This window comes from Larus michahellis, chromosome 2, assembly GCF_964199755.1.
Source record: "Larus michahellis chromosome 2, bLarMic1.1, whole genome shotgun sequence".
Classification (NCBI taxonomy): Eukaryota; Metazoa; Chordata; class Aves; order Charadriiformes; family Laridae; genus Larus; species Larus michahellis.
This window is the reverse complement of record NC_133897.1, coordinates 93,854,449-93,878,537: the sequence shown is the minus strand read 5'-3', so window position 1 is coordinate 93,878,537 and position 24,089 is coordinate 93,854,449. Positions and strand designations below refer to the sequence as shown.

General features: G+C 42.3%; 1 protein-coding gene across 4 annotated transcripts in view; it reads right to left on the bottom strand.

Annotated features, from left to right (window-relative positions):
* The window catches only part of VWC2 (von Willebrand factor C domain containing 2), a 60,693-nt gene extending 56,381 nt beyond the window's left edge, over positions 1-4,312 (bottom strand). The window contains exons 1-2 of one of the 4 annotated variants that reach the window (XM_074573581.1): positions 3,993-4,312; positions 2,005-2,786 (exon numbers count right to left, since the gene is read on the bottom strand). In XM_074573581.1, the coding sequence (XP_074429682.1) occupies positions 2,005-2,718 (714 nt within the window). In that variant the 5' untranslated portion in view covers positions 2,719-2,786; positions 3,993-4,312. Of the gene's footprint in view, positions 1-2,004; positions 2,787-3,307; positions 3,412-3,633; positions 3,897-3,988 lie in introns of those variants that run through there. The other 3 variants (XM_074573580.1, XM_074573583.1, XM_074573584.1) reach the window with 3 other exon arrangements.
* Between the last annotated feature and the right edge of the window lie 19,777 nt (positions 4,313-24,089).

The window sequence follows — 24,089 nt, the reverse complement described above, 5'->3', positions numbered from 1 at the left end:
CTTGTAAAATGACCTCTGAAATCCTATGCAACTACTTGCATTTGCAATTGCTGCCACTGAGCAGCAGCAAGCCTGCCGACATCTGTACCCCACCTTGCCGGGCATCTCCACCGGCTGCAGCGGCACGGGCAAACAGCTGCACTAACGGTTTTGCACTCACAATATTGGAACCAACGTTGAAGCCCAGCTAAGAACCAATGTCCTCACAGGTCCAAATAAACAGGCTGCAGTTCCACCGCCCAGCTGCGTTGGTGACTTTCCTTGTGCATCCCGAGCAGACATCCCTTCTCACTTATGTTTCCTAAGCTGGCTAAAAAAAATCAAGCAGCAAGGGAACCGATGTTTCATTACAAGAGGGTATCAGCACAAGGGCTAATGGCTGAATGGGGTTAAAAAGAAAGCTGAAAGCCAAAGTCTTTTCAGAACATTTCTGTAAATGTCACCATTCAGCATTCCCTTTTTACCAAGGCTGCCAGCCATGTTCCGATGTAACAGGCAGCCCTACAGTTTTATCCTCTCGCTACATGCTCAATACAATAAGGTATTTCAGGCTTGCTTTACAGCCATTAATATGACACCACGATATAAAGGCAAAGAAATGCAACTCGTTAGAGCACGGGGGGGAGCCTTTAAAACTTCGATAGGGGAGACCTACAGAGAACATGTGCAGAAGCGTCGCTGTTTTGGCCACTCCTCAGAATTAACTTCTCTGCAAAAGCAAGGATCTCACAATCCCTCTCCAAAAAGGTCATGCCAACCAACTGCTGTTTAAAGTACCTTCTCCCTCTTCAAGTAGAAAACTGTCACCCTGAAGCTGAATGCAATCCTTGAGGGTGACATGGAAAAAAGAGAGGATGATATGATGCTTTCTGCCATGCTTTGAAATATCACTGATGATCTACGCATTACTGCCTGAAGAGAGCAAGGGAAAAGACTGGTTTATTCTGCAAAGAGTAATTCTGCTCCTTTATTTATTCCTATTTTTTTTTCAAGAAGAAGAATGTGGAAAGACATTATGAATTGAAGTTAAGTTTCCAAGAACACACAAATACCACAGAGAGCAGAGGTGGCAACTTATTTATAGCTTTTGCAAATACATTCTCTTTTTCTCCATCCTGAGAGGGGCTCGAGCTGCCAGAACCCTGAACTGTATTTCGTACTCCCCTCCACATGTTCATCTCTAAAATCTTTGGTGTGTTCAGAAATGGGTTTTGAACCAGCCCTGTACCGAACAGTCATTCGCAAGTAAATTCTTAAGAGTCTGCTCGCAGATGTCAGCCACAGTAAAATACCATAGGGAAACAGGCAAGGTAAGTCACCGGGGAATTGGCCCCAACTCCAAAACTTTTCAGTGCACTGTAATAAGTTGCATTTTCAATGATAATGACCTTGTGCAGTGGTGCTAAAAAGGCCCTATTCTAAAAGGACTTCCCTAAACATACAGCTTTTCAAGTCCGTCGTTCAGGTACCACTGTGATTCAGGCTGCAAGCCATGCTCTTATTAAAAAGAAGGCCCATAGTCATTCTCAGAAAGCAAATGTTACACAACCAGTTTAAACAGTTAAAAAGGAGAAGAGAAATGACTGTTAGGAAAAAGCTACCAACACAGATTATTACTAGGAATAGAAGTCAGCCCACAAAACCTGCTCGATCCCTGCAAGGTAGAAGTTTCACAGTTAACAGTTAGATAAGGAGACAAACGGAAATTCTCATAAAATCCACACCACCACGGGAGCAGCATCCTTTCAAGTAGCATTTTTTACTGTAAATACCAAAGGAATTAATAAAGATCAGCCCCCTCATTTAAAAACGTTACACTACCATAGAGCATGAAAGGTCATGTTTAAGGGGAATATTTTACAGCCCTGCAGAAGCAGTATCAACATGGAAATGAAAAGGGGAGGGGGAGACCCGGAACGCCCCCCAAGAAAGCACCTGAAGAACACAACACCCCCTTGAACAGCGGAAGGACCCACAAAAGGCCCTTTGGGCTTCAGCCCTTACCATGAACTCCTCTAGGGTCTGGTAGGTTTTCCCTCGGAACTCGCAGTAGTTCTTCCTCTCCTTGCACTGCGGGCAGCACTGGGTGGTGTCCACGTGGAGGCAGCGAGGATGGAGCCGGGGGCACTCGGGCTGGATGCAGAGGGGACCCTCCTCGGTGCAGAGGCAGGGGCAGGCGGAGGGGCCCGGTGCGAACTTCTCCCCGATGGCGTAGACGAAGCCGCTCTCATCCACGCAGCCTTTCCCGCGGTAGTCCGGGTAGGCGTATTCCTCCGGAGGCTCGGGAGTGACGCTGGCGACAGCTTCTGGGAGAGAGGACTCTTCGGCTGCCTGAGGTTCCTGGGGAGCAGCATCCCTCTGCTCTTGCACTTGAATGCTCCCGGATTTACTGCTCATCCCCTGGCTGTTCCAAGCCTGCTTTTGCTTAGTCCAAGACTCCTTGTTCGAGTAGTTCCTGCTTCCTTTGCTCTTCCAGTCCCTGCCGCCCTCCTCCCTCCCGCTCCGGCCGATCTCATTCATTTTCCCCGGGCCTGCCTGGCTGTCCCTTGTCGATGTGTGATCCCTCTTTTCCTGGCTTGCCTTTATCTCCTGTTTGTCTTGAGCCCTGGCCAGTTTTTGTACAGGTATGGTGGAGCTACAGAGGGCAACCATGAGGCAGCAGGTTACGAGAAGAGAACTAGAGAGAGCTCCAATTGCCATTGCAGTAGAGCTGGGCATCACCTACTGCATCCCACAGGGGACACTGCATTCACATCGGAGGGAAGCGCTTCACGGATCCACGATCCCTAGGAAGAGAAGGATTAGGAACACTTCAGCTTCTGCACTTCTTCTCCCCCCCAACACACCCCTCCCCCCCCTTCCACCTATGCAACATCTCAAACAATATGCGACCTGTCTCTGTAGTTTATGCAAAAGGCAAACAACAGCCTGGTGCTGCATCCCTCCTCCTCCTCCTCCTCCCCCTCCCACACTCTGCCAAGTCTTATAAATAGCAGGGCTGTGGACACGGACCCGGCATCTTTGGCTGGGTGGGAACATCACGGAGAACTCCGGGGAGTTAGGCTTTGCAAAAGCAGGTGCATGCAAAAACCAGAACATCTGGGGGCTCTTTTTCCCTTCTAATGCCAACACGTGAAGAGGACGGGCGCTGAATTAAAACGGAGCTCCCCAAAACCCAGCAGAGCCCGGGGAACAGAAATCACCCAACTGAGTCCCATCCGCTGACTGCATTCACGCCGGTATCTCCATTAACCTCTTACTCAGCCTGAAGCGTGCGGCTGGCTTATTTTTTAAAAAAAATACCTACCCGTGAGCACATTTCCTTTAAAGACAGCTAAAACCATGCTCGTTAAGGCAGAGCAGAGCCAAACTACCTCTCCTCCGAACTGCCCCAACGAGCACCCCCACACCACCCCCTCCTTCCCCCCGGCCTTTAAGAGGCAGCGAGCGGAGCCGCCGGGAGTTCCCGCAGCAGAGGGGGGCATTTAACCCTCTTCCCCCCCGCCATCCTTCAGGAGTTCGGCAGCGCTCCCGTCCTTAAAACGCCGCACGTTAAATCGGGAGGAAAAAAAAAAATATCAAAAAACATAAAAAAAAAAAAAAAAAAGACAAACCCCAAACCGAAATACGTACACTTCTCCGGCCACGACGAGCCAAGGCGCTCCAGCCTGCCGGCACGGCCCCACCTCCGCGGTACCCCTCCTCAAAGCCATTTAAAAGCCTCCCTCCCTCTCCGCCCGCCTCTCACGGCCCTCACCGCCGGCGGCACCGCACCGGCACCGCCGAGCGCCACACCGTAGCGCGGGGCACCGCAGCGGCATCGCGGGGGAGGCCGGGGCTCCGCGCCGCCTGCCCAAACTTTCCGGCGGGCCGGGGCAGCGCCGCCTCTCCCCCCCGGTAGGGTGGGGGAGAGCCGGGGCCAGCCCCTTCCCCAGCCCGGTAGCGCCCCCCCCCCCCCCCCGGTCCGCTCCCGGGGCCCGGCGCCTACCTACCTGCGCTGGAGCCGGGCTCAGCCCCGCCGGCGGCTGGGAGCGGCGAGCCTCGCCCCCCACCCGGCTGCCATGGCGGGCGGGCGGGCCGGCCCGGCGTCGGCTTGTTGCTGCCCGCCCGCCGCCGCCGCCGCCGCCACCTCCGCGGACCTGCAGAACCCCGCAGCGCGGCGGCCAGCCGATCCGGCCCCGCCGCCCCCCGGGGGCGGGCTCCGCCGCGGCCCTCCGTTCCTCTCACATGGCGGCCGGGGGCGGCGGCAACGGGGGCAGGACGGGGCGCACCTTCCGTCCCTCCCTCCCGCCGCCGCCGGCGGGCCGGGCGCGGGGAGGGGACTCGCCGCTCGCCCGGGGGCGGCAGCGCCCGGTGCGACCGCGCAGCGCCCCTGCCCGCCCCTCCCCGCGGCGACGGCGAGAAGGGGGGTGGGAAGCGGCGGGGAGAAAGCCGGGGGGGGTTCAACGCCGACAGCTGAAACTTTTGACGCCGTAAGGGCGTCGCCTCGGGACGTCAGCTTCACACCCGCCCGAAGCCTCGATGCGGCGGGGACGGGCGCTCTCCCCGCTGCCGCGGCGACGGCATGGGGGCAGGGAGCGCAGGTGTCCCCCCGGCGGGGACAGCGGCGCCCGCCCGCGCTACGGCCCAGCAGCGTTTAATGGGGGCAGCGCAGGCTGCGCCGGTCCCTGTCCGCGCTGCAGCATCGGGTTGCTGTGCGTTCGCTCTCTCCTGCCTTTCCCAGCAGGGGTATGTGATCTACTGGTGCTCTGTGATCCACTAGTTGAAATATTTACTGCGATTTACCAGTGGAAATATTTGCTCGTGCTTTTGAATGGCCAGTGGGCACTTCTGTACTTAAATATAGCCGCATTTTTTTCCCCTTCATACTTCTTTTTAGATCCAGAAAATCTTTTGTAAAGGTGGTGTCTGAGACCCAGACGGTCAGACTTGCTGGGGCAGAGACCAGAGACGCGAAAGCAAAGCTGGAGCGTGATCTCTGAGCGTGGTGCTTTTGTTCTGGAGTTGAGCAAGGGCTTGGAACGCAAAAGGTTATTTATTTATGTATTTATTTTTAAGCTGCATTAGGTGACATACCAGTATAATCTTCTTTTATGAGTTTTGCTTTACAGATGTTCCAGAGCAGTCCCAGCCACGCTCACCCTTCTGCCGCAGCAGCTCTCTAGCAGTCTGCTGTGCCCTACTCATGGCCAGGGCTGGATTTCCCAAAATACTTGGCACCGTAACTGGAATTTTTAGGCTAGGTAAAATTCTCAGATTTTTTTTTTTTTTTCATTAAGATGGTACCACTGCAATATTGGTACTCGGGAGAGCAATGAAAATCTGCTGGATACCAATGTTTCGCTGTTAAGTACCTTCATGAGCGCCTGTTATTTGGGAAAACTCCTCCACAGGAGGATGCAGGTGCTAAACCACTTTGCTGCTGGGTTTTCGCTATAAATGTCTGAGTCCTGTCTAGTTTACAAAATTATTTCCATTGACACTGTCTCATGTCTTTCAGTCAGACATTCACCAGCTAAATAATGGTTTAATCTTCGGAAACTTTAAAATGCAAGACTGAAGTTTTGAAGGATACTAAGAAGTCAAATGTTTCTATAGGTTACACTAGTAAAATGAGATTCCAGATTACTATGGGGTTTCTAGACTAAATCTTACAGTCAAGCTAGAATTTTCTCATTGCCTGACTAATAATCATCAAGAAGTCTTTGCTTTCAAATTGTCATCCTGTTATCTCTGAATAAAGAATTAAATTTTTGCCTTTTCTAAACCCAGTAATTTCACGCCTTACATCATAGGTTAAGCCCTAACATGGGGTGAGCAACCAAGTACACCATGAATTCTACAAGAACAACTTGAACAACAGTCCTTCCTTTGCGTTTACAAGCACGTAAGGCTGGCTGTCAACCAGCAGCTGGTTGTGGCTAGAGCGAGACAGAAGGAAATTGGGGACTTGGGAAGGCAATGCTGCTTCCGTGATAAAGAGGAGAGAGAAGCCAATTTATGGTTCTGACATTTCCCCGTGTCCCCCGGTGAAACTTTGGTACAAAACCTGAGATCTTCAGCATCCAGGACTCTCTTTGTAGGAGCTCTGCCTCTCCCAAATGTAATTTCATGGCACACAGACCAGCCGGGGCTGAAGGTTCAAGGGTACCGCTGTGTAACAAGAAGGGCAAAGCCTCAGAGCACTTCCACAGCAACAAACCGCAGCTCACCTTAGTCTTCTTGGCAAAGTAAGAGGTAAACACCCTTGTTTCTTTTTCTAAAAAAATCTCACTGCATTTCAGCCTCTCTTTATTCAGATTCATAGATACATTAAGTGATGAACTGTGCCTTATATTAGGACCCTTGCAGAACTGAGACCTGACGGGTTCATTAGTGTCACAGTATCAAATTGCAATATATTATGGTCCACATGGTCAAACAGCAGATATGTGTAAGAAATGTGTGGTGTTTTCTTCAGTGTGAATTCTCAACTAGAAGAAAAGAGAAACACGAGAATGTATTAATTCAAGGCCGCTTTTAACAATTTCTTTAACGTGAATTTTATACTCCTGGTATAACCTAGAAAGCCCTGGAGCCTGAAGTCGTTCTGTTTATTCACAGAATAGAAAGAAACATAGGTACAGGTTTCCCCACTCTGCTCTCCCCCTAGGCAACGGTAGCAAGGACAACTGTGTCTCTGGATGGGAATCAAATTCTGCATCCCCTTCAAGATGCTTTCCCTTCTGCTGGGTCTTGTCTGTGCGATGAGAACTTCGCGTTAGCTAAATCAGGGCTGTCATGTGCACAACACGGTCTACACTGGTTTTAGCTTAATTTTACTAGGAATTGTCTTAATTTTACTAGGAAGCAGTCAAATGTAAAACGAAAAGGAACTCAGTATCTGAAATAAAAATGATGCTGGCAAGGAATGAGTTGAACTGGTGGGATGACCCCTCTCCATTACACCAGGTTCAAGACAGAGAGAGTGAACATCCATGCTGAAGATAGCTGGCTGTTGGTCAGAAAAACTTAATTAAACATCTACTCCATAAGATTAGGGGGACTGCCGTTTTGAAAAATATTTTTTGAGAGTAGCCTTGGTGTGAATGATGGGAACCCAAATGTAGGATCTATATTTAACCAAGTTAAAATCGGTTATCTGCCTGGTTAATAACAATATAAACCCAAAACCTCACAGCTCTACAGACATTTCACCTGCACATCTAAGAGCACTGAAGACAACCAGTTTTAGCCTCATGTATAGATAAAGTGAGGATGTGCACATGCTCACACCAGCATAGGCTTGCTGCCTCTGCACCAGGGGATCACTTAACACACACACACACCCCTACCCCTTCAGATGATATCGTGCAGGGAGTGTGCCCCATCTTTCCTATTTTAATAGAAAATGTATCCCCTAGTGTCCCCTGTCTCTGGTGAGAAGAGAGGGAGAGAAAAGAGGATGAGACTCCATGAGAGCCTGAGGAGCCAGGCAGGGCAGGGTAGCTGGGGAGGGGGGGGCAGAAGAGGACCCCCAGCGCAACTGGGGAGCTGGTGTAGGGGAGTGTTTAGTAAACCCCACACAACAGGGAGATGGGCTTTGGTGTCAGGGTGTCTGCTGAGCCCTCGGGGAGGACAGGGCGTGCGGGGGGACACAGTGCAGCTGAAGGTGTGCTCCACATGTGTGCCCTTCTCAGCTCTGGAACTCCAGAAGTTGAGAGGGGAGAAAATGTCCCCAAAGCCTGACTCCTCCGGGAAAACGGAGGGCCATTCCTTTTCATTTTGCTTCGTTTCGTTATTGCTCCGGAAAGGAGGAGAGTTGTTATATGAAAGGTATTTTTTTTTATTGTGGCATGCTAAAGTGGCAGTTGTTCAGGGGGGTTCACACCGCAGCCTTCGAAAGGTAGCAATTTGTGCAATAGTATTACTCCAGCCATATGAAATGAGGCCTTCAAATAGCAGTCAGTCTGAAGACAGAGAGAGAGACAAAGCCAAGGTACATATTACTCTAACTAATCATGTGTATTTGAAAGGCTGGATTATAAATAAGCAGTTTAAACAACTCTTTTTTAAAAAAAAACACAAAACCCAAGCTTCCATAATTATTTTTAAACTAGGTTACCTTTCATCTTTTCATTTTTATTTCTTTTATTTTCTTTATGCCACTTGTCAAAGGATACTGAACGCGTACTGCTCCAGTTCTTTCTTTTTTCACTGGTCTGATGTCTCTTTAGTTGACGGGTAAGTAGTTCTTGAAGAAGTATTAGACAAGCTGCAGTTGCAATTGCGTCTTCATTAATTGTTTTTAAATTATTCAGTTTATCACAGATAATGATGTGTTACAACATTATTTTTTTCTGCTTTACGTGCACAAAAACAAAACTTTAAAAACCTTCTGTCATTTAGAGTTTAGGCGCTTAGAATCCTATTATCATGGAATCATAGAATGTGTTGGGTTGGAAGGGACCTCTAAAGGTCATCTAGTCCAACCCCCCTGCAATGAGCAGGGACATCTTCAACGTGATCAGGTTGCTCAGAGCCCCCTCCAACCTGACCTTGAATGTTTCCAGGGATGGGGCATCAACCACCTCTCTGGGAAACTGGTTCCAGTGTTTCACCACCCTCATTGTAAAAAATTTCTTCCTTCTATCTAGTCTAAATCTACCCTCTTCAGTGCAAAGGCTCTCCCTACACTTCTGTAAATCACAGTTTGCATGCTGGGAAATAAATAATTATTTTTTATTTAAAATTGTGCTTATTACTTGTAATAAAAACATATAATCTCTGTAGACCAGTGGGAGATTTAAACTTTAGATGTCATAAGTTTATGAAACATCTTTTCAAGGAGATATTCACCGCCACTGGTTGATGTTCTAAGAACTCCCCCTTTAGCTTATAATTTCTCTTATTATTAAGCAAAGTGTAAATATAATGGAAATAAAATACTTAATTTTTTAAAAAAATTAAAATATCCGTATTAAAAGTACTTACAATGATGCTTGTTCCAAAATGTGGGAAAGACTGGTTTTGTACGACTCAGAAAAGCTCTTTCTCTGTGACAAGATCAATTTCTCTGCCCTGTAAGCTCTGAGGGGACTCTAATGCACGTATTCCACCTCAGTAACAGTTTCCTTCTAGGTCCATGAAAGAGAGAGGGGAAAACATGCTGCCTTTTTCTATACAAGATGTCTACAATTCTACCGCTTTAAATCACTTTTCTATTCTTATGTGCCTGTTGCATCTCTGATGGAGGTTTTGCCAATATAAACTTCAGAAAAGCGTTATTACCATCTTAACCACAATAGTTAAATAATATTAAAAATTGTGGAGTGAAACCTTTGGAGAGCGAGGAGGATTCAATTCAGGACCTGTGTGTATGGGCTCATTCTAAGGAAAAAATAATTGTCTATTCAAAGCGCAGTATTTTGTGCTGGCAATTACAGGATACGAGAGTGGTTATAAATGGATTTTGATGCACCTATTTCCACGACAATTTCAGTGGCCTGATGAAACTGGATGTTAATCATGGCTCACAGTGTTATTTAATATTTGTGACTTTTTGCTCAAAAAGAGGTAGCAAAATGTTTTTGCATGTACATACACACGGACATGCACAAAATAACATGAAACATTTAAATATGCAATCTTTCCTATAAACATAGTCTTAATACTAGACTTTGTTCTTCCCTTTTGCTAAGCCAAAGGAGTTTTGAGTTTTCACATTGTCATTGTGTTGGAAAACTGAATAAAGCATTTCATAAGCTTGTATTTAGCTCTGTTCAAATGGAAGCGGAACTACAGATCAGTATTAACTTTTCCCTGTATTATTTATAATTATATTATTGTTTTATTGATAACATTTAAGTTTCTCTAGATATATTTCTGTTTACAGTAAATTTCTTCAATAAAGGCAACATCAACTATCACAAGGTTTGTGGGAAAAAAAAGTTTCTGTATTGTTCCACATTTTAAGTTAATAGATCTCATCCTTTCACTGCTCTTTAATATTACTGGAGCAAAACCAAACAAAGCCCCCAAAAATAAAGCCCCAGCTTTGCTCTGTCTTCAATTCTCACAGGATTTCTTGACTTCTATTGTATTAAACATTGAACTAAACTTAACGAATAAATGGAATTGAACAAAAAAATTCTTCTGTACCCTATGGGAAGACAGGGAAAAATAAAAGCTATTATTGTCAGAACTGATTTGGCCCTGTAACTCACACCAATATTTAGTTCCATTTTCTAACTTTAAAACTCCCATAAAAGGAATTTTACTGTTTAGTATTTGTTTTTCTTTAAATTACTTGAAAATCAGCATAGATTGTTTTCTGAACAATGTATGTGTATGTATATATATGAAAAAAAATGTTTTAAAAGACATTGTTCTTATTCAAATACTCATGTTGACTTTATTAGTGTAAATACATTTATTATATGGTTGGTAATTATAAACTCTTGTCTCCCACAAAGACAAGCCCTGAAAAAATAATTTTAAAATTGTCTTCTACAGTTTTTGCATCATCAAACATGTAAAACGCTTTATATCACAACTGAACCTTTTTTTTTTTCATTTTTTCATTTTTATTGGAGAAGCTGATGAAATATATGTTGAAATTAAGTTTGCCACGTCATGAATGAAGAAGTTGAGGAACTCACAGTACATGTGTAAAAGCCTGTGGTATTCCCATGGTTTATAAAACTGGAGTATAACCTCCAGACATCTGATCCTGTAATAGAACTGTTCGCAGACTGAGAGAACCATCACACCTCTTAGGGCATACTCTCCAAAACTTACTGAGCATTAACCCCTAGATATGAAGCCTTCCGTGATATGCTTTTCTGAACACATCTTCACGCTTTTCCTCCTCTTTGCCCTCCCTTTCCCTCATTGTTACTATCCAGGTTGTTAAAGAAGCAGCTTTTGCAACAACGCTTCATGCATAATGCACACACATCTTATCCAGCTGCCCTCCTTACTTCTTGAACCTGCCGGCTAAGTTCAGCCAAAGTTGACAAAGGAGCTGAATCCATAAAGCTTCACCAAAAGGGGAAGATTGGTACAGAAGAGCAACCTTATGCTGGTTGTCACTGAAGATGAGCTGAGACCTCATCCCTTCTTACGCAGCAGCAACTCCATACGAGACAGTACCCGTATAAATGCCCAGGCTACGCTAGACACGTAGAGCTTACACCTTCTTGGACGCTGGCATTAACTGATTTAAAGACACCAATCTGTAAGAAAATTCTGCTAATTCTGGTGTTCAAATCCTTTTGCTTTCCTGTCATTACCCTTCCCTACGTTACTGTAGAAGTCCCTGTGTCCCTTAGCAAGTGCCTCTGATACGGTACCAGGTAAGCAATGGATTATTTTATTGCTCTTTTTAAATTAAAGGCCCAGCGAGGTCTTTAAATTAATTCATATACATTTGATAATGTCATTGTTTTAAAAACGGCAAATTATGATTTGTAACATATTGAAAGTTTCATGAATTGCAGTTTCCCAAGTGTTCTGTCTTTACATCTAATTACTGGAGATGATTACATTCCGGGCCTTTTGTAATCAGAGACAGGGATACAGATTTCTCTCTAATAAAAAAAGTTACATGGCTCAGAAATCATGATTTAGGCTACAAGCTGTCAGAGCAGAGGAAAAAAAAAGTCAGAGTAAACAATCTTTGGACTAGAATTTAAGTCAGGAAACAGACAAAAAAAAAGAATTATCTTTCAGTGTTTGCATACAGGATGTAGACACCCCAGATGCAACTGGATCCCCCATGCATAGGCACTGGAGAAATGCTCGATGAATTGGCTGGTATCCCTAGAATTACACATCCTCCAGTAAGCAGGAAAAAAGGCAAAGGAGAGCAGAAATGAGTGGCCTGAAGTCATACCACAGATCAGTAACTAAGCTGAGAAGGTAACGCAAAGCTCCTAGTTCTCCCTCATCTTTCCTCTTCAATGCTCCATTTACATTGACTTTATTCCCTAGTAAGGTACTGAGTGCATAGCTGAACAGCTGCTATACTGTGTCCCTTATATGTGTACAAAAATTTAGGCGCTCATTTGTGCAAAAACTTGGTGCCTTGTTTGGTTGCTACCACCAGGCCTTGACGTGCCGATACCCTTAGGACCACAGTAGCAAGCAGGGTGCTTAAGCACCGTGGTACAAGGTCTAACATGAAAAAAATAGAGGTGCTCTGTAATTGTGATAATGAATGCAAGTTGGTCATGCTGGTTGAGTTCACTGTTTGTTGGAAGAAGATAACAGGGAACAACACAATGTCCCTGGCTACCCACAGTACTGCTTGAGAGGTATTACAGGCAGCGCATGGTAAACAATTGACTTGTTGGATTAGGTGCTTACAAGATCAATGAAGAAGGCGACAGCTTAGATGCTCACAAAAACTCCCCTGTGACACTATCGACCAGTGACTCAGGGACCAAATGCCATGCAGAGCTACAAGTTCCCCCTCTCCCCTGCCTGAGGACATTTAACCCCTTAGTCCTGCCTTCCCATTAAAATACCCTGACCACCAAGAAGTAGGCAAACCTCATCTAATGCTCAGCTCAGCTCTACAGCTCAGCGCTTAGAAACAGGTTGGATCCGAGCTGTATTTTCTTCTTATATTTCTATGAAATATAACACCAATCACAAACACGACCCAAATAAATTTTCATTTGAACAGGGCCTTGTGCTATAAGGTGAAGTCCCTACTTCTGCAAATCCTATTTAACTTGTTTTTAGAACAGAGGTCATAGACCAATAACTGCCAAAAAACTCCAGCTAAAAAAATAAAAAGTTGCATCTTACTCTCGGGGTAAAATGGTTGTTGGAGATATATAGGGATATTAAACCGAATCAGCCATAAATTGGTTTGCCTGAACCAGCCAGCCCTAACTTGGTAATCCTCACAGGCTGTTAAGCTCTTGCCTTCAAAGGTTTTCAAAATATGTCCTGCCTTCCCCCATTATTAAAATTAATGCAGCTTTAACATGATTATTGACTCCTAAAGCAGATTCAGGCTCCTGAACCAGTATGGTAATTTCATACAGAGCTGTACCTCAGCTTCTGCCTGAGAACAGCAGCGTCAGTAGAGAAGAGGAAAAGGAAGATCAAGGCATCTGGTACCTTCAAGATGCAGGAAGCCTTTGCATGGTCCTGGCTAGCCAAACAAGAAACTGCAATAATAAAGAACCAGTTTGTCGAAGGATCTCAGCCTACTGGGCACTGAACTGCTCTGAAAAATGTGGCAATCAGTATCAGAGTGGAAACAAATGCACGTCCAGGGCTTCTGAAAATTTAGCCCTTAGTATGCTCTAAAAACACTGCCCAGTCCTTTTACTTGGGTCCTAATCACAGTTCAGCCCCCATCACTGTTTTCTCCAAAATAGCAATCAGCTGAGGAAACAATCTAGATGTTGACATTGAAAAGGGCTGTGTTTCACTAGCTGTTTGATTTCTGAAACTTAGGCAATTACAATTATTTTTTTCCTCAGGTCATCTTCTTTTTATTACAAGCCTCCACTTAAATTTCTTTTTCCTGACAGATTCAAGAAGAGCTCTTTATTTGCACATTTACAATTTTCATGGACTATTGGGATGAATTCTTGAACTTTTATGCAAGAAATTAGGTTTTGTTTTACACCAGTAACTGCTACATAAAGATCATTCAAAGAACTGGGAACCCAAGTTATTCCCTAGCGCTAAAGATGTCATACCACTCACTCTTTTATGCCTGATATTCGGTTGGAGTTTCATTTTCCTCCTGTATCTGTTGGCAATCAATCACTTCCAATTGTGGGTTTGTGGGGTTTTGTGTAGGTTTTTTTTTGGTTTTTTTTTTTTTAATTAAGGAGACCAACAATTGATGTGATTTGTAGCCACAATAGTAGATGCCCTTGCCACTACTCCATCAAACACTGGCTGGGGCCTTTGGAGAGATCCTTACAGAGTGGCTTGCAACCACCCCAAGCAGTCACATTTCTTTCTGTAAATTAAATTTCTTTAAAAAGTCTCATTTTATCCTGAGGCTGAATTTCTGTTCCAGTAAATTCTGATCTACAGAGACATTTACTTCCCATTGAAGTTGATCAGAGCTGCAGGTGACCGGTGCCTCTATAGCTCAGACCCCTAGGCTGGATTTCTCCCAGAGTACGAATATGTTATTAATACAAGCTAGCTATCTTTGGCTAAAAGCTTAGTGAAAAACACTTTTGTGCTTTTCCCAGAAGTGAGATGGTTGATTACGGTGCAGATTCCCAACTCTCCTTCTCAAAGTTTTTGCCTGGAGTTTATTTTAAAACACTTATTTTTTTTCTAGTAAAGCCTTAAGTAAGGAGTAAACATGTAAGAACAGGCTCTCAGAACTTTTCTACTTTTTCAATTAAACAGAATTGAATGAGATAAAGCGGAAAAAAACCCAGCCTCCTTCCTTCTACAATACTTTTTTCTCAGTTGGGATTAATTTTTCTTTAGAAAAATAGAGGTTATAACTGCTTTTGGAAAAAGAAAATATCAAGCACACCTGAGGTTTTAAACAAACAGTTCCTGCTGTTAAACAAATCCGTGGTGAATTGTAGATGCAAGAAAAATCCCTGAAGCAGAGGCAAAAAATCCAGTACTAGTTCACCGGGTCTGTATCTAGGCTTTTGCTTTGGTACTAATGGGATTTCTTGGATAGGTTGACTCAGGCTTTTGATAGAAGCAAGATTTAATGAGAATATGTTCACAGCTTCCTTTGCTGCCTTAGCTCATATGTTTGGTTTCCAGGTTTGGTGTTATATATTCCTTTTCAAAGTCTGCATTGCACAGATCACAACTGTAATTTAATTTCTGTGCTCTTTTGTGCTGCGGTGCTCAGATTACACAAGAGAAAGCTACTCTTTTTTGATATGTACCTGACAGAGATTAATTTGCCAGGAAGCTGGGTTCAAATTAGAGAATAACATTTTGCCCTTATTCTTAACAACTCAAGATTTCCAACACGCCACAGGATAAAAGAAGCTGCGTGGATAGATATGTTACTCTTTTTACTTGCCAGTTGGCAGACGGACAATCAAGGGCTCTTGAATTACTGGAAATGTTTTATTATTTGGTTGTTGAATTATGGCAAATGGGTCCCACAATTCTTCTTCATCTTAAACAGAGGTTTCAGTAGGTGATTCAGGGAGAAACCTGCTTTAGATGATCCATTAAGTTCTTTTCTAGAGGAGAGAAATTTAGTGTTGTGCTGGTGTGAGGACCCCTCAGTCCCCAGGGTTAATTGATACAATTGCTGAACAGGGCTGTCAAAGCCAAACAGTCAATTCTATCAGGGCTGTAGGAGCTTGATGACAAGCCTCAGGTCAAATCTCTCAGCACAGATATATGCAATATTTTGTCAGCTGCATTGATGCTGCATCAGGGTGAGAAAGAAATAGTAATACAGGCAAAGCTGGATTGCTTTCTCCAACTTGCTGGGGCATCACAACTTGGATTTTTCAAATTCAGAATAGAAAGAGCATAAAGAAATAGTGAATTATTTTAGCTCTAGTCATCTAAGAAGAATTTGGAAAATAGACCTGAAAATGTCGTCCCAGAGTTGCATACTTTAAACATTAAAACAAAAGAAAACCAAACCCCACAAACCCCACAGAAACGAAAACAAAAAATCCTCTTCCTTCCTCCAATCTTTTCCCTCCCCCACACAATAAAGCCTCATTGGAATGAAAAATAAAACATCTCATCTCTGCCTGGAGAATTGCTCCGGCGATGCAGCAAGTGAGAACAGCAAGAAGAAAGGCGAGAAGAAGACAGAGGGCCAGTGGACCGCTTTTGCGGGGAGGGTTGGGCTGGAACTTCAGCATCGTCACACTGTGTTTGCAAAAACCTTTGATTTTTGACAGGTATGTAAATTCTTAGAAAAATATGGCTAGAAAGTTTACTATAACTAGCCCAATCTTCTGGTTTACTGTCTCTGTTTAGAGTTTTGTTTGAGATCATCACACCATGAAAGGAAGAATATGAAAGGATATGTTCAGGAGGGAGAATACATCTGAGAGACTTCTGCAGTGTTTCTGGATCACTGACGTGTAATAAGTAAAGTGATTTCCCATTCTTTTTAAGAAGTAGAAAGTTGGAATGTTATCAAATTAAATAATTCATGTTAAATTTTATTTAGTAGCGACATCCCAGAATATCTAAATTTCATTCCCAAAAGCCGCAGTTACTTCAGTAACACTCTCGGTGCTGCATCTTCATATTGTCCAGTCCCGCATCTATGATTTATAGACCTCAACATCTCTCCCCAAATCAATCATTATTTACATAACTGTGGAGAAAGAAATACATGCATCAAAGATCACCCAATAGGCCCGACTCACTAGCAACTTGTAAGGACAGTAAAGCGTAAACATGAAGATTTTCTGCATCCTATGCAATTGCCCCAACCACTGAGTAACCCAAATACCTCCCGATGAAAATCCCAGTGAAGCAGCCACACTTCCATGGCTGCATTCAGTCTGACTCAATCAGTCAAGACTGCCGGACAGAAACTTCTCATTAAAAAGTCTGCTTGCAGCAGAGTACAGAACTCTATTGTAAGGCTTTCATTTGCAGGAGAAAAGAATCGCTTCCGTTTCTTGCTTTTACTTCTACCTCAGGATAGACCTACTAGGCCTTTTCTCCTCCCCTGCTCTTCTTTGAGTGCCTGGTCTTGGTTACAATGTTGGTTTTATTCAGCTGCTTCAACAGATTTATGCCTGTGTGCATGTCAAGTACAGTAAGAATAGAATGAATCTTCCCATCTTCCCCCTTTTATGCCATACACCCTTCTCCTCAAGTGTCCAAAATAAAGTACAGCCCAAGTCTGCAGGTATGTTCTTGGTACTGACCATAACAGGATGACCCAGTGTATTCTATTCTTTTATTCCTCACACTGGAGAATAAAATATTTTAGCTTTGCAAAGGAAATAGAAACCTAGACATCTCTTTGAAACAAACTACATGAGGAGCTCTTGGAGGAAACAAGGCCATAACAGAGAAGGTAAATTAATTTTTCATATCTGTTCACTGTGGGAGAATCTTTCTTTACAGGGTTGCATCAAGGGTTCTATCTCAAAGTTGATATTAAGAACAGCAACCATTTCTCAGGATTCAGCCAAGAGTTCTAGCCTAATACTGAAATGTAACAGCAATGTGCAATTTCTCGTATCAGTCTTGGTGTCAGAAGAATGTAATGCGAACTTCCTTAAGGGTTTCATGGGGTTCCAGAGATAGCAGAAAAGCCTGACATAATGCAAAAATCTGTAGAAGAAAATCTGACTTATGTACTGGCTAAAACAATAATGAAGAATAAAAATAGTAGGCACATGAGCAAAATAATGTATTATGGAGAGTCAAGCCGAACATTTATGCCTTACAAATCTGTTGGCATTCTTTGAGGAAACCCAGAAGCATGTAGATGAATGTGATCCAGTTGATAACATTAAGCTGGAGGGAAGAAAGCCTTTAAAAGTCTTTCCCAAAAAACTTTAGCTAAGATGGGTAAAAGGGAAGGCATTCTCATGAGCTAATAATGGACTAAAGCATAGGAAAAAAGGGCAGGAATAAAGCATTAATTTTCACAATGGAAGGAAACAGGCATCTGTGCTGGGGCCTATTCAATCTACTGTATTCGTAAATTATCTAGAAAAGGGATTGGATAGGAATATGGTAGTCTGAGGGGTAAAACAGAAGCTGACTGAGAGCCATCGCAGAGGATGTCTCATACTGAAAAAAACCAGCAATAAAATGTCAGATGAGGTTCTCCATCAGTAAAGCAAAGTAAAGCATGAGGAAAAAAAAAAAAGTATTCCAGCTAGTCCATAATGATGAACTGTAAAGAAGCTACTACCACTCGGGAAAGAGATTTTGGAGTTTTAAGACATAGCTCTAAGAAAATATCAGCTTGATGCTAATCAAAAAGGGACTAGGATGTTAGGCATTATTTTGAAAAGTATGGAGAACTGCCATACATGGAGTTTTGATTCCCATCACCTCCTAATAAGTACAGTTGGCTGGGGGAAGGAACAGAAAAATGTGACAAGCACGAACAAAGAAGTCAACCAACAAGGAAAGACTGCATATGCCAAGACTCCTCAACCTATAAGAGATAACTCTATGAAAACTTGACAATCAGGAGTGACATGAAGAAGGTGAATAGAAAATGATGATTCACCCTTTTTCATAATAACAGAAGTAGAAGAAAGCAAATGAAGACATATTTTGACCATGCTTTCCATAATGAACTGTGAAATTCTTTGCCAAAAGATCTTGAGGATGGAAATGGGCTCAGGAAAGAAACTCACTTAGGTACAGATATACAACTATACAGTGTGCTAGCTCTACTCTCCCTTTGTCATTTACTACTGTCCCCTTTCAGAGGGAAGATACCCAGCTTTGGGGTTTTAATATAGCACACAACAATTGGTTTTGTGTCCTTTACTGCGCTAGCAAGCAGTCATGTAGCCTCCATTTCCTTCTAGGAGGCCAGTGAAGTGCTATTTCAGGAGTTATTCTGCATGTTCTGAACATCTTTCACAACAGTGCCCGGTCCCTCTGAAGTTAATCTTGTGTTCAGAGCAGTGGGAGGCTTCCAGTTTCAATGCGACTTCTGGTACAATGCAGTACTTCACCTCCACTTTTCTACCAATTTCTGTGTCTTGTCATATTTTGCATGTTTTATGATTTTAGAATTGTCTCAGAAGTGCTTACAGTGTTGGGCCATGCAGTAATGTTTATTATTGCAATTTTTCTAACCATTTTTGAAAATTAATTTAGTGCTAATGACCAACTTTGACCTATCTAAATTTGGAGACAGATTATGATAGATTGCCAAGAAGAGGAATGATACAACTTTTAGAACTGTTTTTCCTAAATATAGGAAAGAAAAAAAGAACAAGGTGAAATGGAGCAAAAGCATACAGATAAACCATGAAAGAATCGTGAGACTTTGACCATACAGAATCATTATGTATTATAATTCCGTACCTAAATGCAATCAGTATATATTAAATGTGTTACATAAGGTAAAATTAACCACCCAACCAGGATGGTGGTAAAGACTGTGTGATGCTGAAAACTGTTACATATACCGTAAGTATAGAAAATTCAATAATAGAAGAACTCACTTATCCCCAGAGGTAGGCATTTGGATACATTTCACAAAAAGAAGTGATGCAGAGACTAAATTTTTAGACATTGTAATGGATTTGCAGGCTATGTTAGACTATTTCTTGGAACAATAAGAATTTACAAAAGGAAAATTTAATCCCCAGCAACGCAGAACCTGGTAAATGTGTATCTGACAATGATCCACTCTGTCATAGTAGCTAAAAAGCCAAAACATCCACTACATAACATTTAGGTCCAAAAAAGGGAATAACATAAAAAGCTATGAAAAAGGACTGAAGGAAGCATTGGAAAGGGTAAAATGCTTCCAGATATCAGGAAGACTGTTTAGAAATGCTGTGTTGGTGGCCCAGACCAAACCAATATTGCCTATCAATAAGAAATTACTAGAACAACAGAAAAAGACAGCATAATTTTAATAGCAAAGTAGAGGAGATTAACAGGATTAGTAGACTACTACTAAGTTTCAAATTGTGTTTCAAATGAAGGAAATATGAAACTGGTGGTATAAATGTAGAACTTCAATAAAATATAAAATAGTTTGTATACAATACAGAATGTATTACAGGCATATATTCAGGCAAAGTATTTATATTATATACATACACAGAGATGTTATAAAACATAAAAATACAAAACCGGCAAGTTAAATGTAAACCCAGAACATGCCAGGTCAAAAAAAAGGATTTTTGAGGAACACTTAGTAAAGCAATTCAAATCTGTTAAGAACTTTACCCAAAACATTAGAAGTGAGAAAACTAGTAAAATGCCAAATAGAAAATGAGATACAATAGGAGTAATCAGGGGCATAAGACTACAGGGAAAAAAAATCAAAGTAATCTAATTTTATTTCATGAAACGGAGAACCTTAGGTAGATTTCTGTGCCAGTCCTTCTTTACAAAGGAGGACTGGCCAAAACGGAAGTATCAGCAAAAGAGCCTTTATAACAAATAAATAAAATTCTTAATAAGCCATCAGAACAGAGTTCTGAGATTTCTAATGGAATTCCAGGAATTCTAAAGGAATTTAAATATGAAATTGGGAGCAGTTAAGTACTGTGTGCAGTATACTACGTAGATTGGCCTTGCTGCCAGAGAAATAGAAGGTATTTTTATAATGCCAGTTACATATTTTTTAAAAGGCATCCAAAAGTACTTATAGATCAGCAATTTTGATTCATCTGACATGCAAATTATGGGGGCCCGTAATACATACATGGATGTATAAAAGGATGGCAAATGTGTTATAATGAGGAATACATCATGCCTCATGAATTTCTTAAAATTCTCTGAAAAACAGTCCATGGAAATATGGCAAAGAATGATCCAGCTACTGAAGTGGACTAGACTGAAGTTTTCCATACAAGTTTAGACAAAGTCCTTCACCAAAAGGTGCTAAAAAATTAAGCTAGTGTGGTACAGGAGAAAGATCTGCTTGTGTACAGAAAACCAGCTAAAAGGCAGGGACAGCTATTATTCCTTCACCGTAATGCAAGAGATCTGGAGAAGGGGTGAAAAAAGGAGTGACAAAGTTTCGTATGATGTGACGATCAACAATAAAACAAAGGCCAAACAGCTGATGGACTCAACATCACGTATATTATCACTTAGGAAAGACTTCTGAGGCACTGTTAGTAGGTATGTGAAATCTACTGTACAAACCTGACTGGCAGTCAAAAAGAAAAAAAGAAATATTAGGAACTATTAGGAAGAAACAGAAGACAAATGGGAGACCATCATTATGGTCTGCCTTGGTGAGGCCGCACCTGGAGTACTGTGTCCAGTTCTGGGCTCCCCGGTTCAAGAGGGACAGGGAACTGCTGGAGAGGGTGCAGCAGAGAGCTACCAAGATGATTAGGGGAGTGGAACACCTCTCTTATGAAGAAAGGCTGAAGGATTTGGGTCTCTTCAGTCTGGAAAAAAGACGTCTGAGGGGGGACCTTATCAACACTTATAAATACTTAAAGGGTGGATGTCAGGAGGATGGGGCCAGGCCCTTTTCAGTGGTGCCCGGGGACAGGACAAGAGGTAATGGGCACAAACTTGAACATAGGAAGTTCCACCTAAACATGAGGAGGAACTTCTTTACTTTGAGGGTGGCAGAGCACTGGAACAGGCTGCCCAGAGAGGCTGTGGAGTCTCCGTCTCTGGAGACATTCAAAACCCACCTGGACGCGTTCCTGTGTAACCTGCTCTGGGTGACCCTGCTCTGGCAGGGGGGTTGGACTAGGTCATCTCAGAAGGTCCCTTCCAACCCTATGATTCTATGATTCTATGATTATGACACTGCATAAAATCACATCCCAAATGTTATGGATGGTACCAAAGGTACCTATGAAGATAAACAGAAGAGCAACATTATATTTAGTGGTATCAAATGATTTATATTTCAGAGAAAACAAATAACAAAGACAACAACAGCTTAACAAAGAAATTACTTTTTGGCACAGGGATCAAGGGGAAACAGAAATCTGTTGTTTATGAAACGATATGAGGGAGGAGTAGAGGGAACAATTTTTCAGCATTTGTTGTGCTGTAGGAAGGAGGGCTACCAAATGATAAGTAAACAAGTTTAAAGCAAATCAAACCCACTGATTTTTAATATAAGACACACTTAAATGGTGGGATTTATTTTGACAGAATATTGTCTTAAAAGAGCAGTTAAAAATGATGAAAGTAATGTCAAAGGCTATTACATAGGATGGTCCAGATGCAACTTCTGGTTTGGGATGTTTCTAAACTGCAGACTGCCAAGAGCAAGAGTCAACACCATGAAAACTTTATTCCATTTTTGGCCTGTTTTTACACTTTTTACCCAGCCATCTGCTATGGGCTACTGTAAGAGACAGAAAAACAAGACTAGAAACGGACCTCTGACAGTTTTCTTATGTAAACCTGCCTTGTGCTTTTTTGGGATTACATGTAGCCTCTCATTTGCTGTACATGTTTATTTTTAATTTAATTTGTTTGCGTCTTTCTGCAATTTTCATAGATTCGCTGCAACTGTCTGCCAGTTTAATTTAAAAAACCCACAACAACCAGCCTCTACTTGATATTATTTCCTTCTCACAACTTTGTAGTTTTGGATTTTACTCAGGTTTTTATTACAGGATGACAGCTCTAGACCATCGTTGTCTAAAAGGACACCAGCAGCTTACATTAAATAGTTTTAATTCCCTCTAACTATTCCCCCTTGCCCAACACATTTTCTGAGATCCTCAAAAATACCATTTCTTTCCTTATTGATTTTTTCTTTACTATAAAACAAAGCATTGATTTTCTTCCTTCTGTCTTGTGTTTCTAATGGTACTTAAATTAACATGGTTCATTTGTATGCCACCTTACCAGGACTAATGCATCCTTCTTGTCAGACCAGCATCACCAATAATAGAATGTAGGACCCTCCACTTAATCAGCAACCGGATAAATGGGGCGCCGGTTGACAAGAGCAATGGTTGGATTCAGTCCTCCTCTATGCCCTTGGGCAAGTCTCTTAATCTAGCCTACCCTTCAATTCTACGTGTACAGAATAGGGAAACTGCTTATCTATCCCATACATGTTTGAGGATGATAAAGACCCAGTAGTGAACGTTACATGTGCTCAAATAACCTCTTGCAGAGGCACAACACATGATCCCATTATTTGGATTCAGCAGAATGAAAATATCACAGTTTTGCTGGCACAACCCCCCTTGTCACTGCAGTAATCAATACATTCTTGAAGCTGTAATATTCAGCCTCTCTTGCTGAAAAGTCTTCTACTTTACAGGTGCTATTCAGCGTTACTGAGTAAAATTTGTTTTGTACAGAACAGGCAGGATTCTTAAACTCTCTTGAAAAGAATTTCCTACCACTCACTTTCCTTCCTATGAGTTTCTTTCAGCTTCCTTGGTCTGTAATAGCTGCTAAATAGACCAACATTACCATTATGCCTTGCAGAATTATTAGATATACTCATGTTGTGGCTGTTTGCCTAATATTTCTGTGACTCCCCATTACAAAATAATGCTTAACTAGCATTTATTCATTTGCTTCATTTTCTTTACCTCTTGGAGCATCTTAAGGTTTTTTAAGTTTTTGTTTGTTTGTTTGTTTTGTTGTTTTGGGCTTTTTTAGTTTAATTTCCATTTTGGCTTGTATTTTTTTTTTCTTCCTTAATATAAGGTGATGCAGATGCATCTAGATGCAGAGCAGGCCAAAAGTACACAAATGTGAAGGGGTTTTGAAAGAGTTATAAAGACTACCCATTGCTCAGGGATTTGGCAATAAAGTAAGGACCTTTTATAGCTCAGAACACAGTTACACAAACTAACAACTCAGAACTGAGTGCGGGAAGAAAGGTTCCCAATAATCAAAGTGTTGTTTCGGTCAATATGAGCCCTTCCAAAAGAAAACATCTGCAGAGCTGGATTTGCCTCTAGCCAGTGCTTAGATCCTGAAAGAAGACCTAGTGCTGTAGGATTCCTTCATTTGGTACAACTCACATAGTAAGTGCATGAGGAAATAGAATCCATTGACCGTGGCATTAGAGATTGCTTCTTTAAAAAGAGTAGTTTCCTCTTTGGAGTGAGACACACGTAGAACTACGTGGTCTAGTAATAACAGCACTTGGAAATACATCAGCGAACAGGACCTCTATCAAGCACCGCTGTCCCGAAGTGGTTCCTGAGCAAAATGCCAGGACCAGATTTTACAGACCAGACTCCAATAAGTAACTTACTTGAAGTTGTTTGTTCTTAAAGTTACATGTTTCTAGAACTGCATTTTCCTTATGTACGATACTGCTATGGCTGATGTACATGAGCTTAGGAGGGAGAAAAGACTGCCACTCCTATGGATGAGATATAAAGAGAATAAAGTGCTCTAAGTGATAGAAGAGAGCTTATTAATGTTTTTCTTTCATTAAATTTTGTATCAATTCAGGAAGGAAAATATTTAAGTGAGATTGAATATAG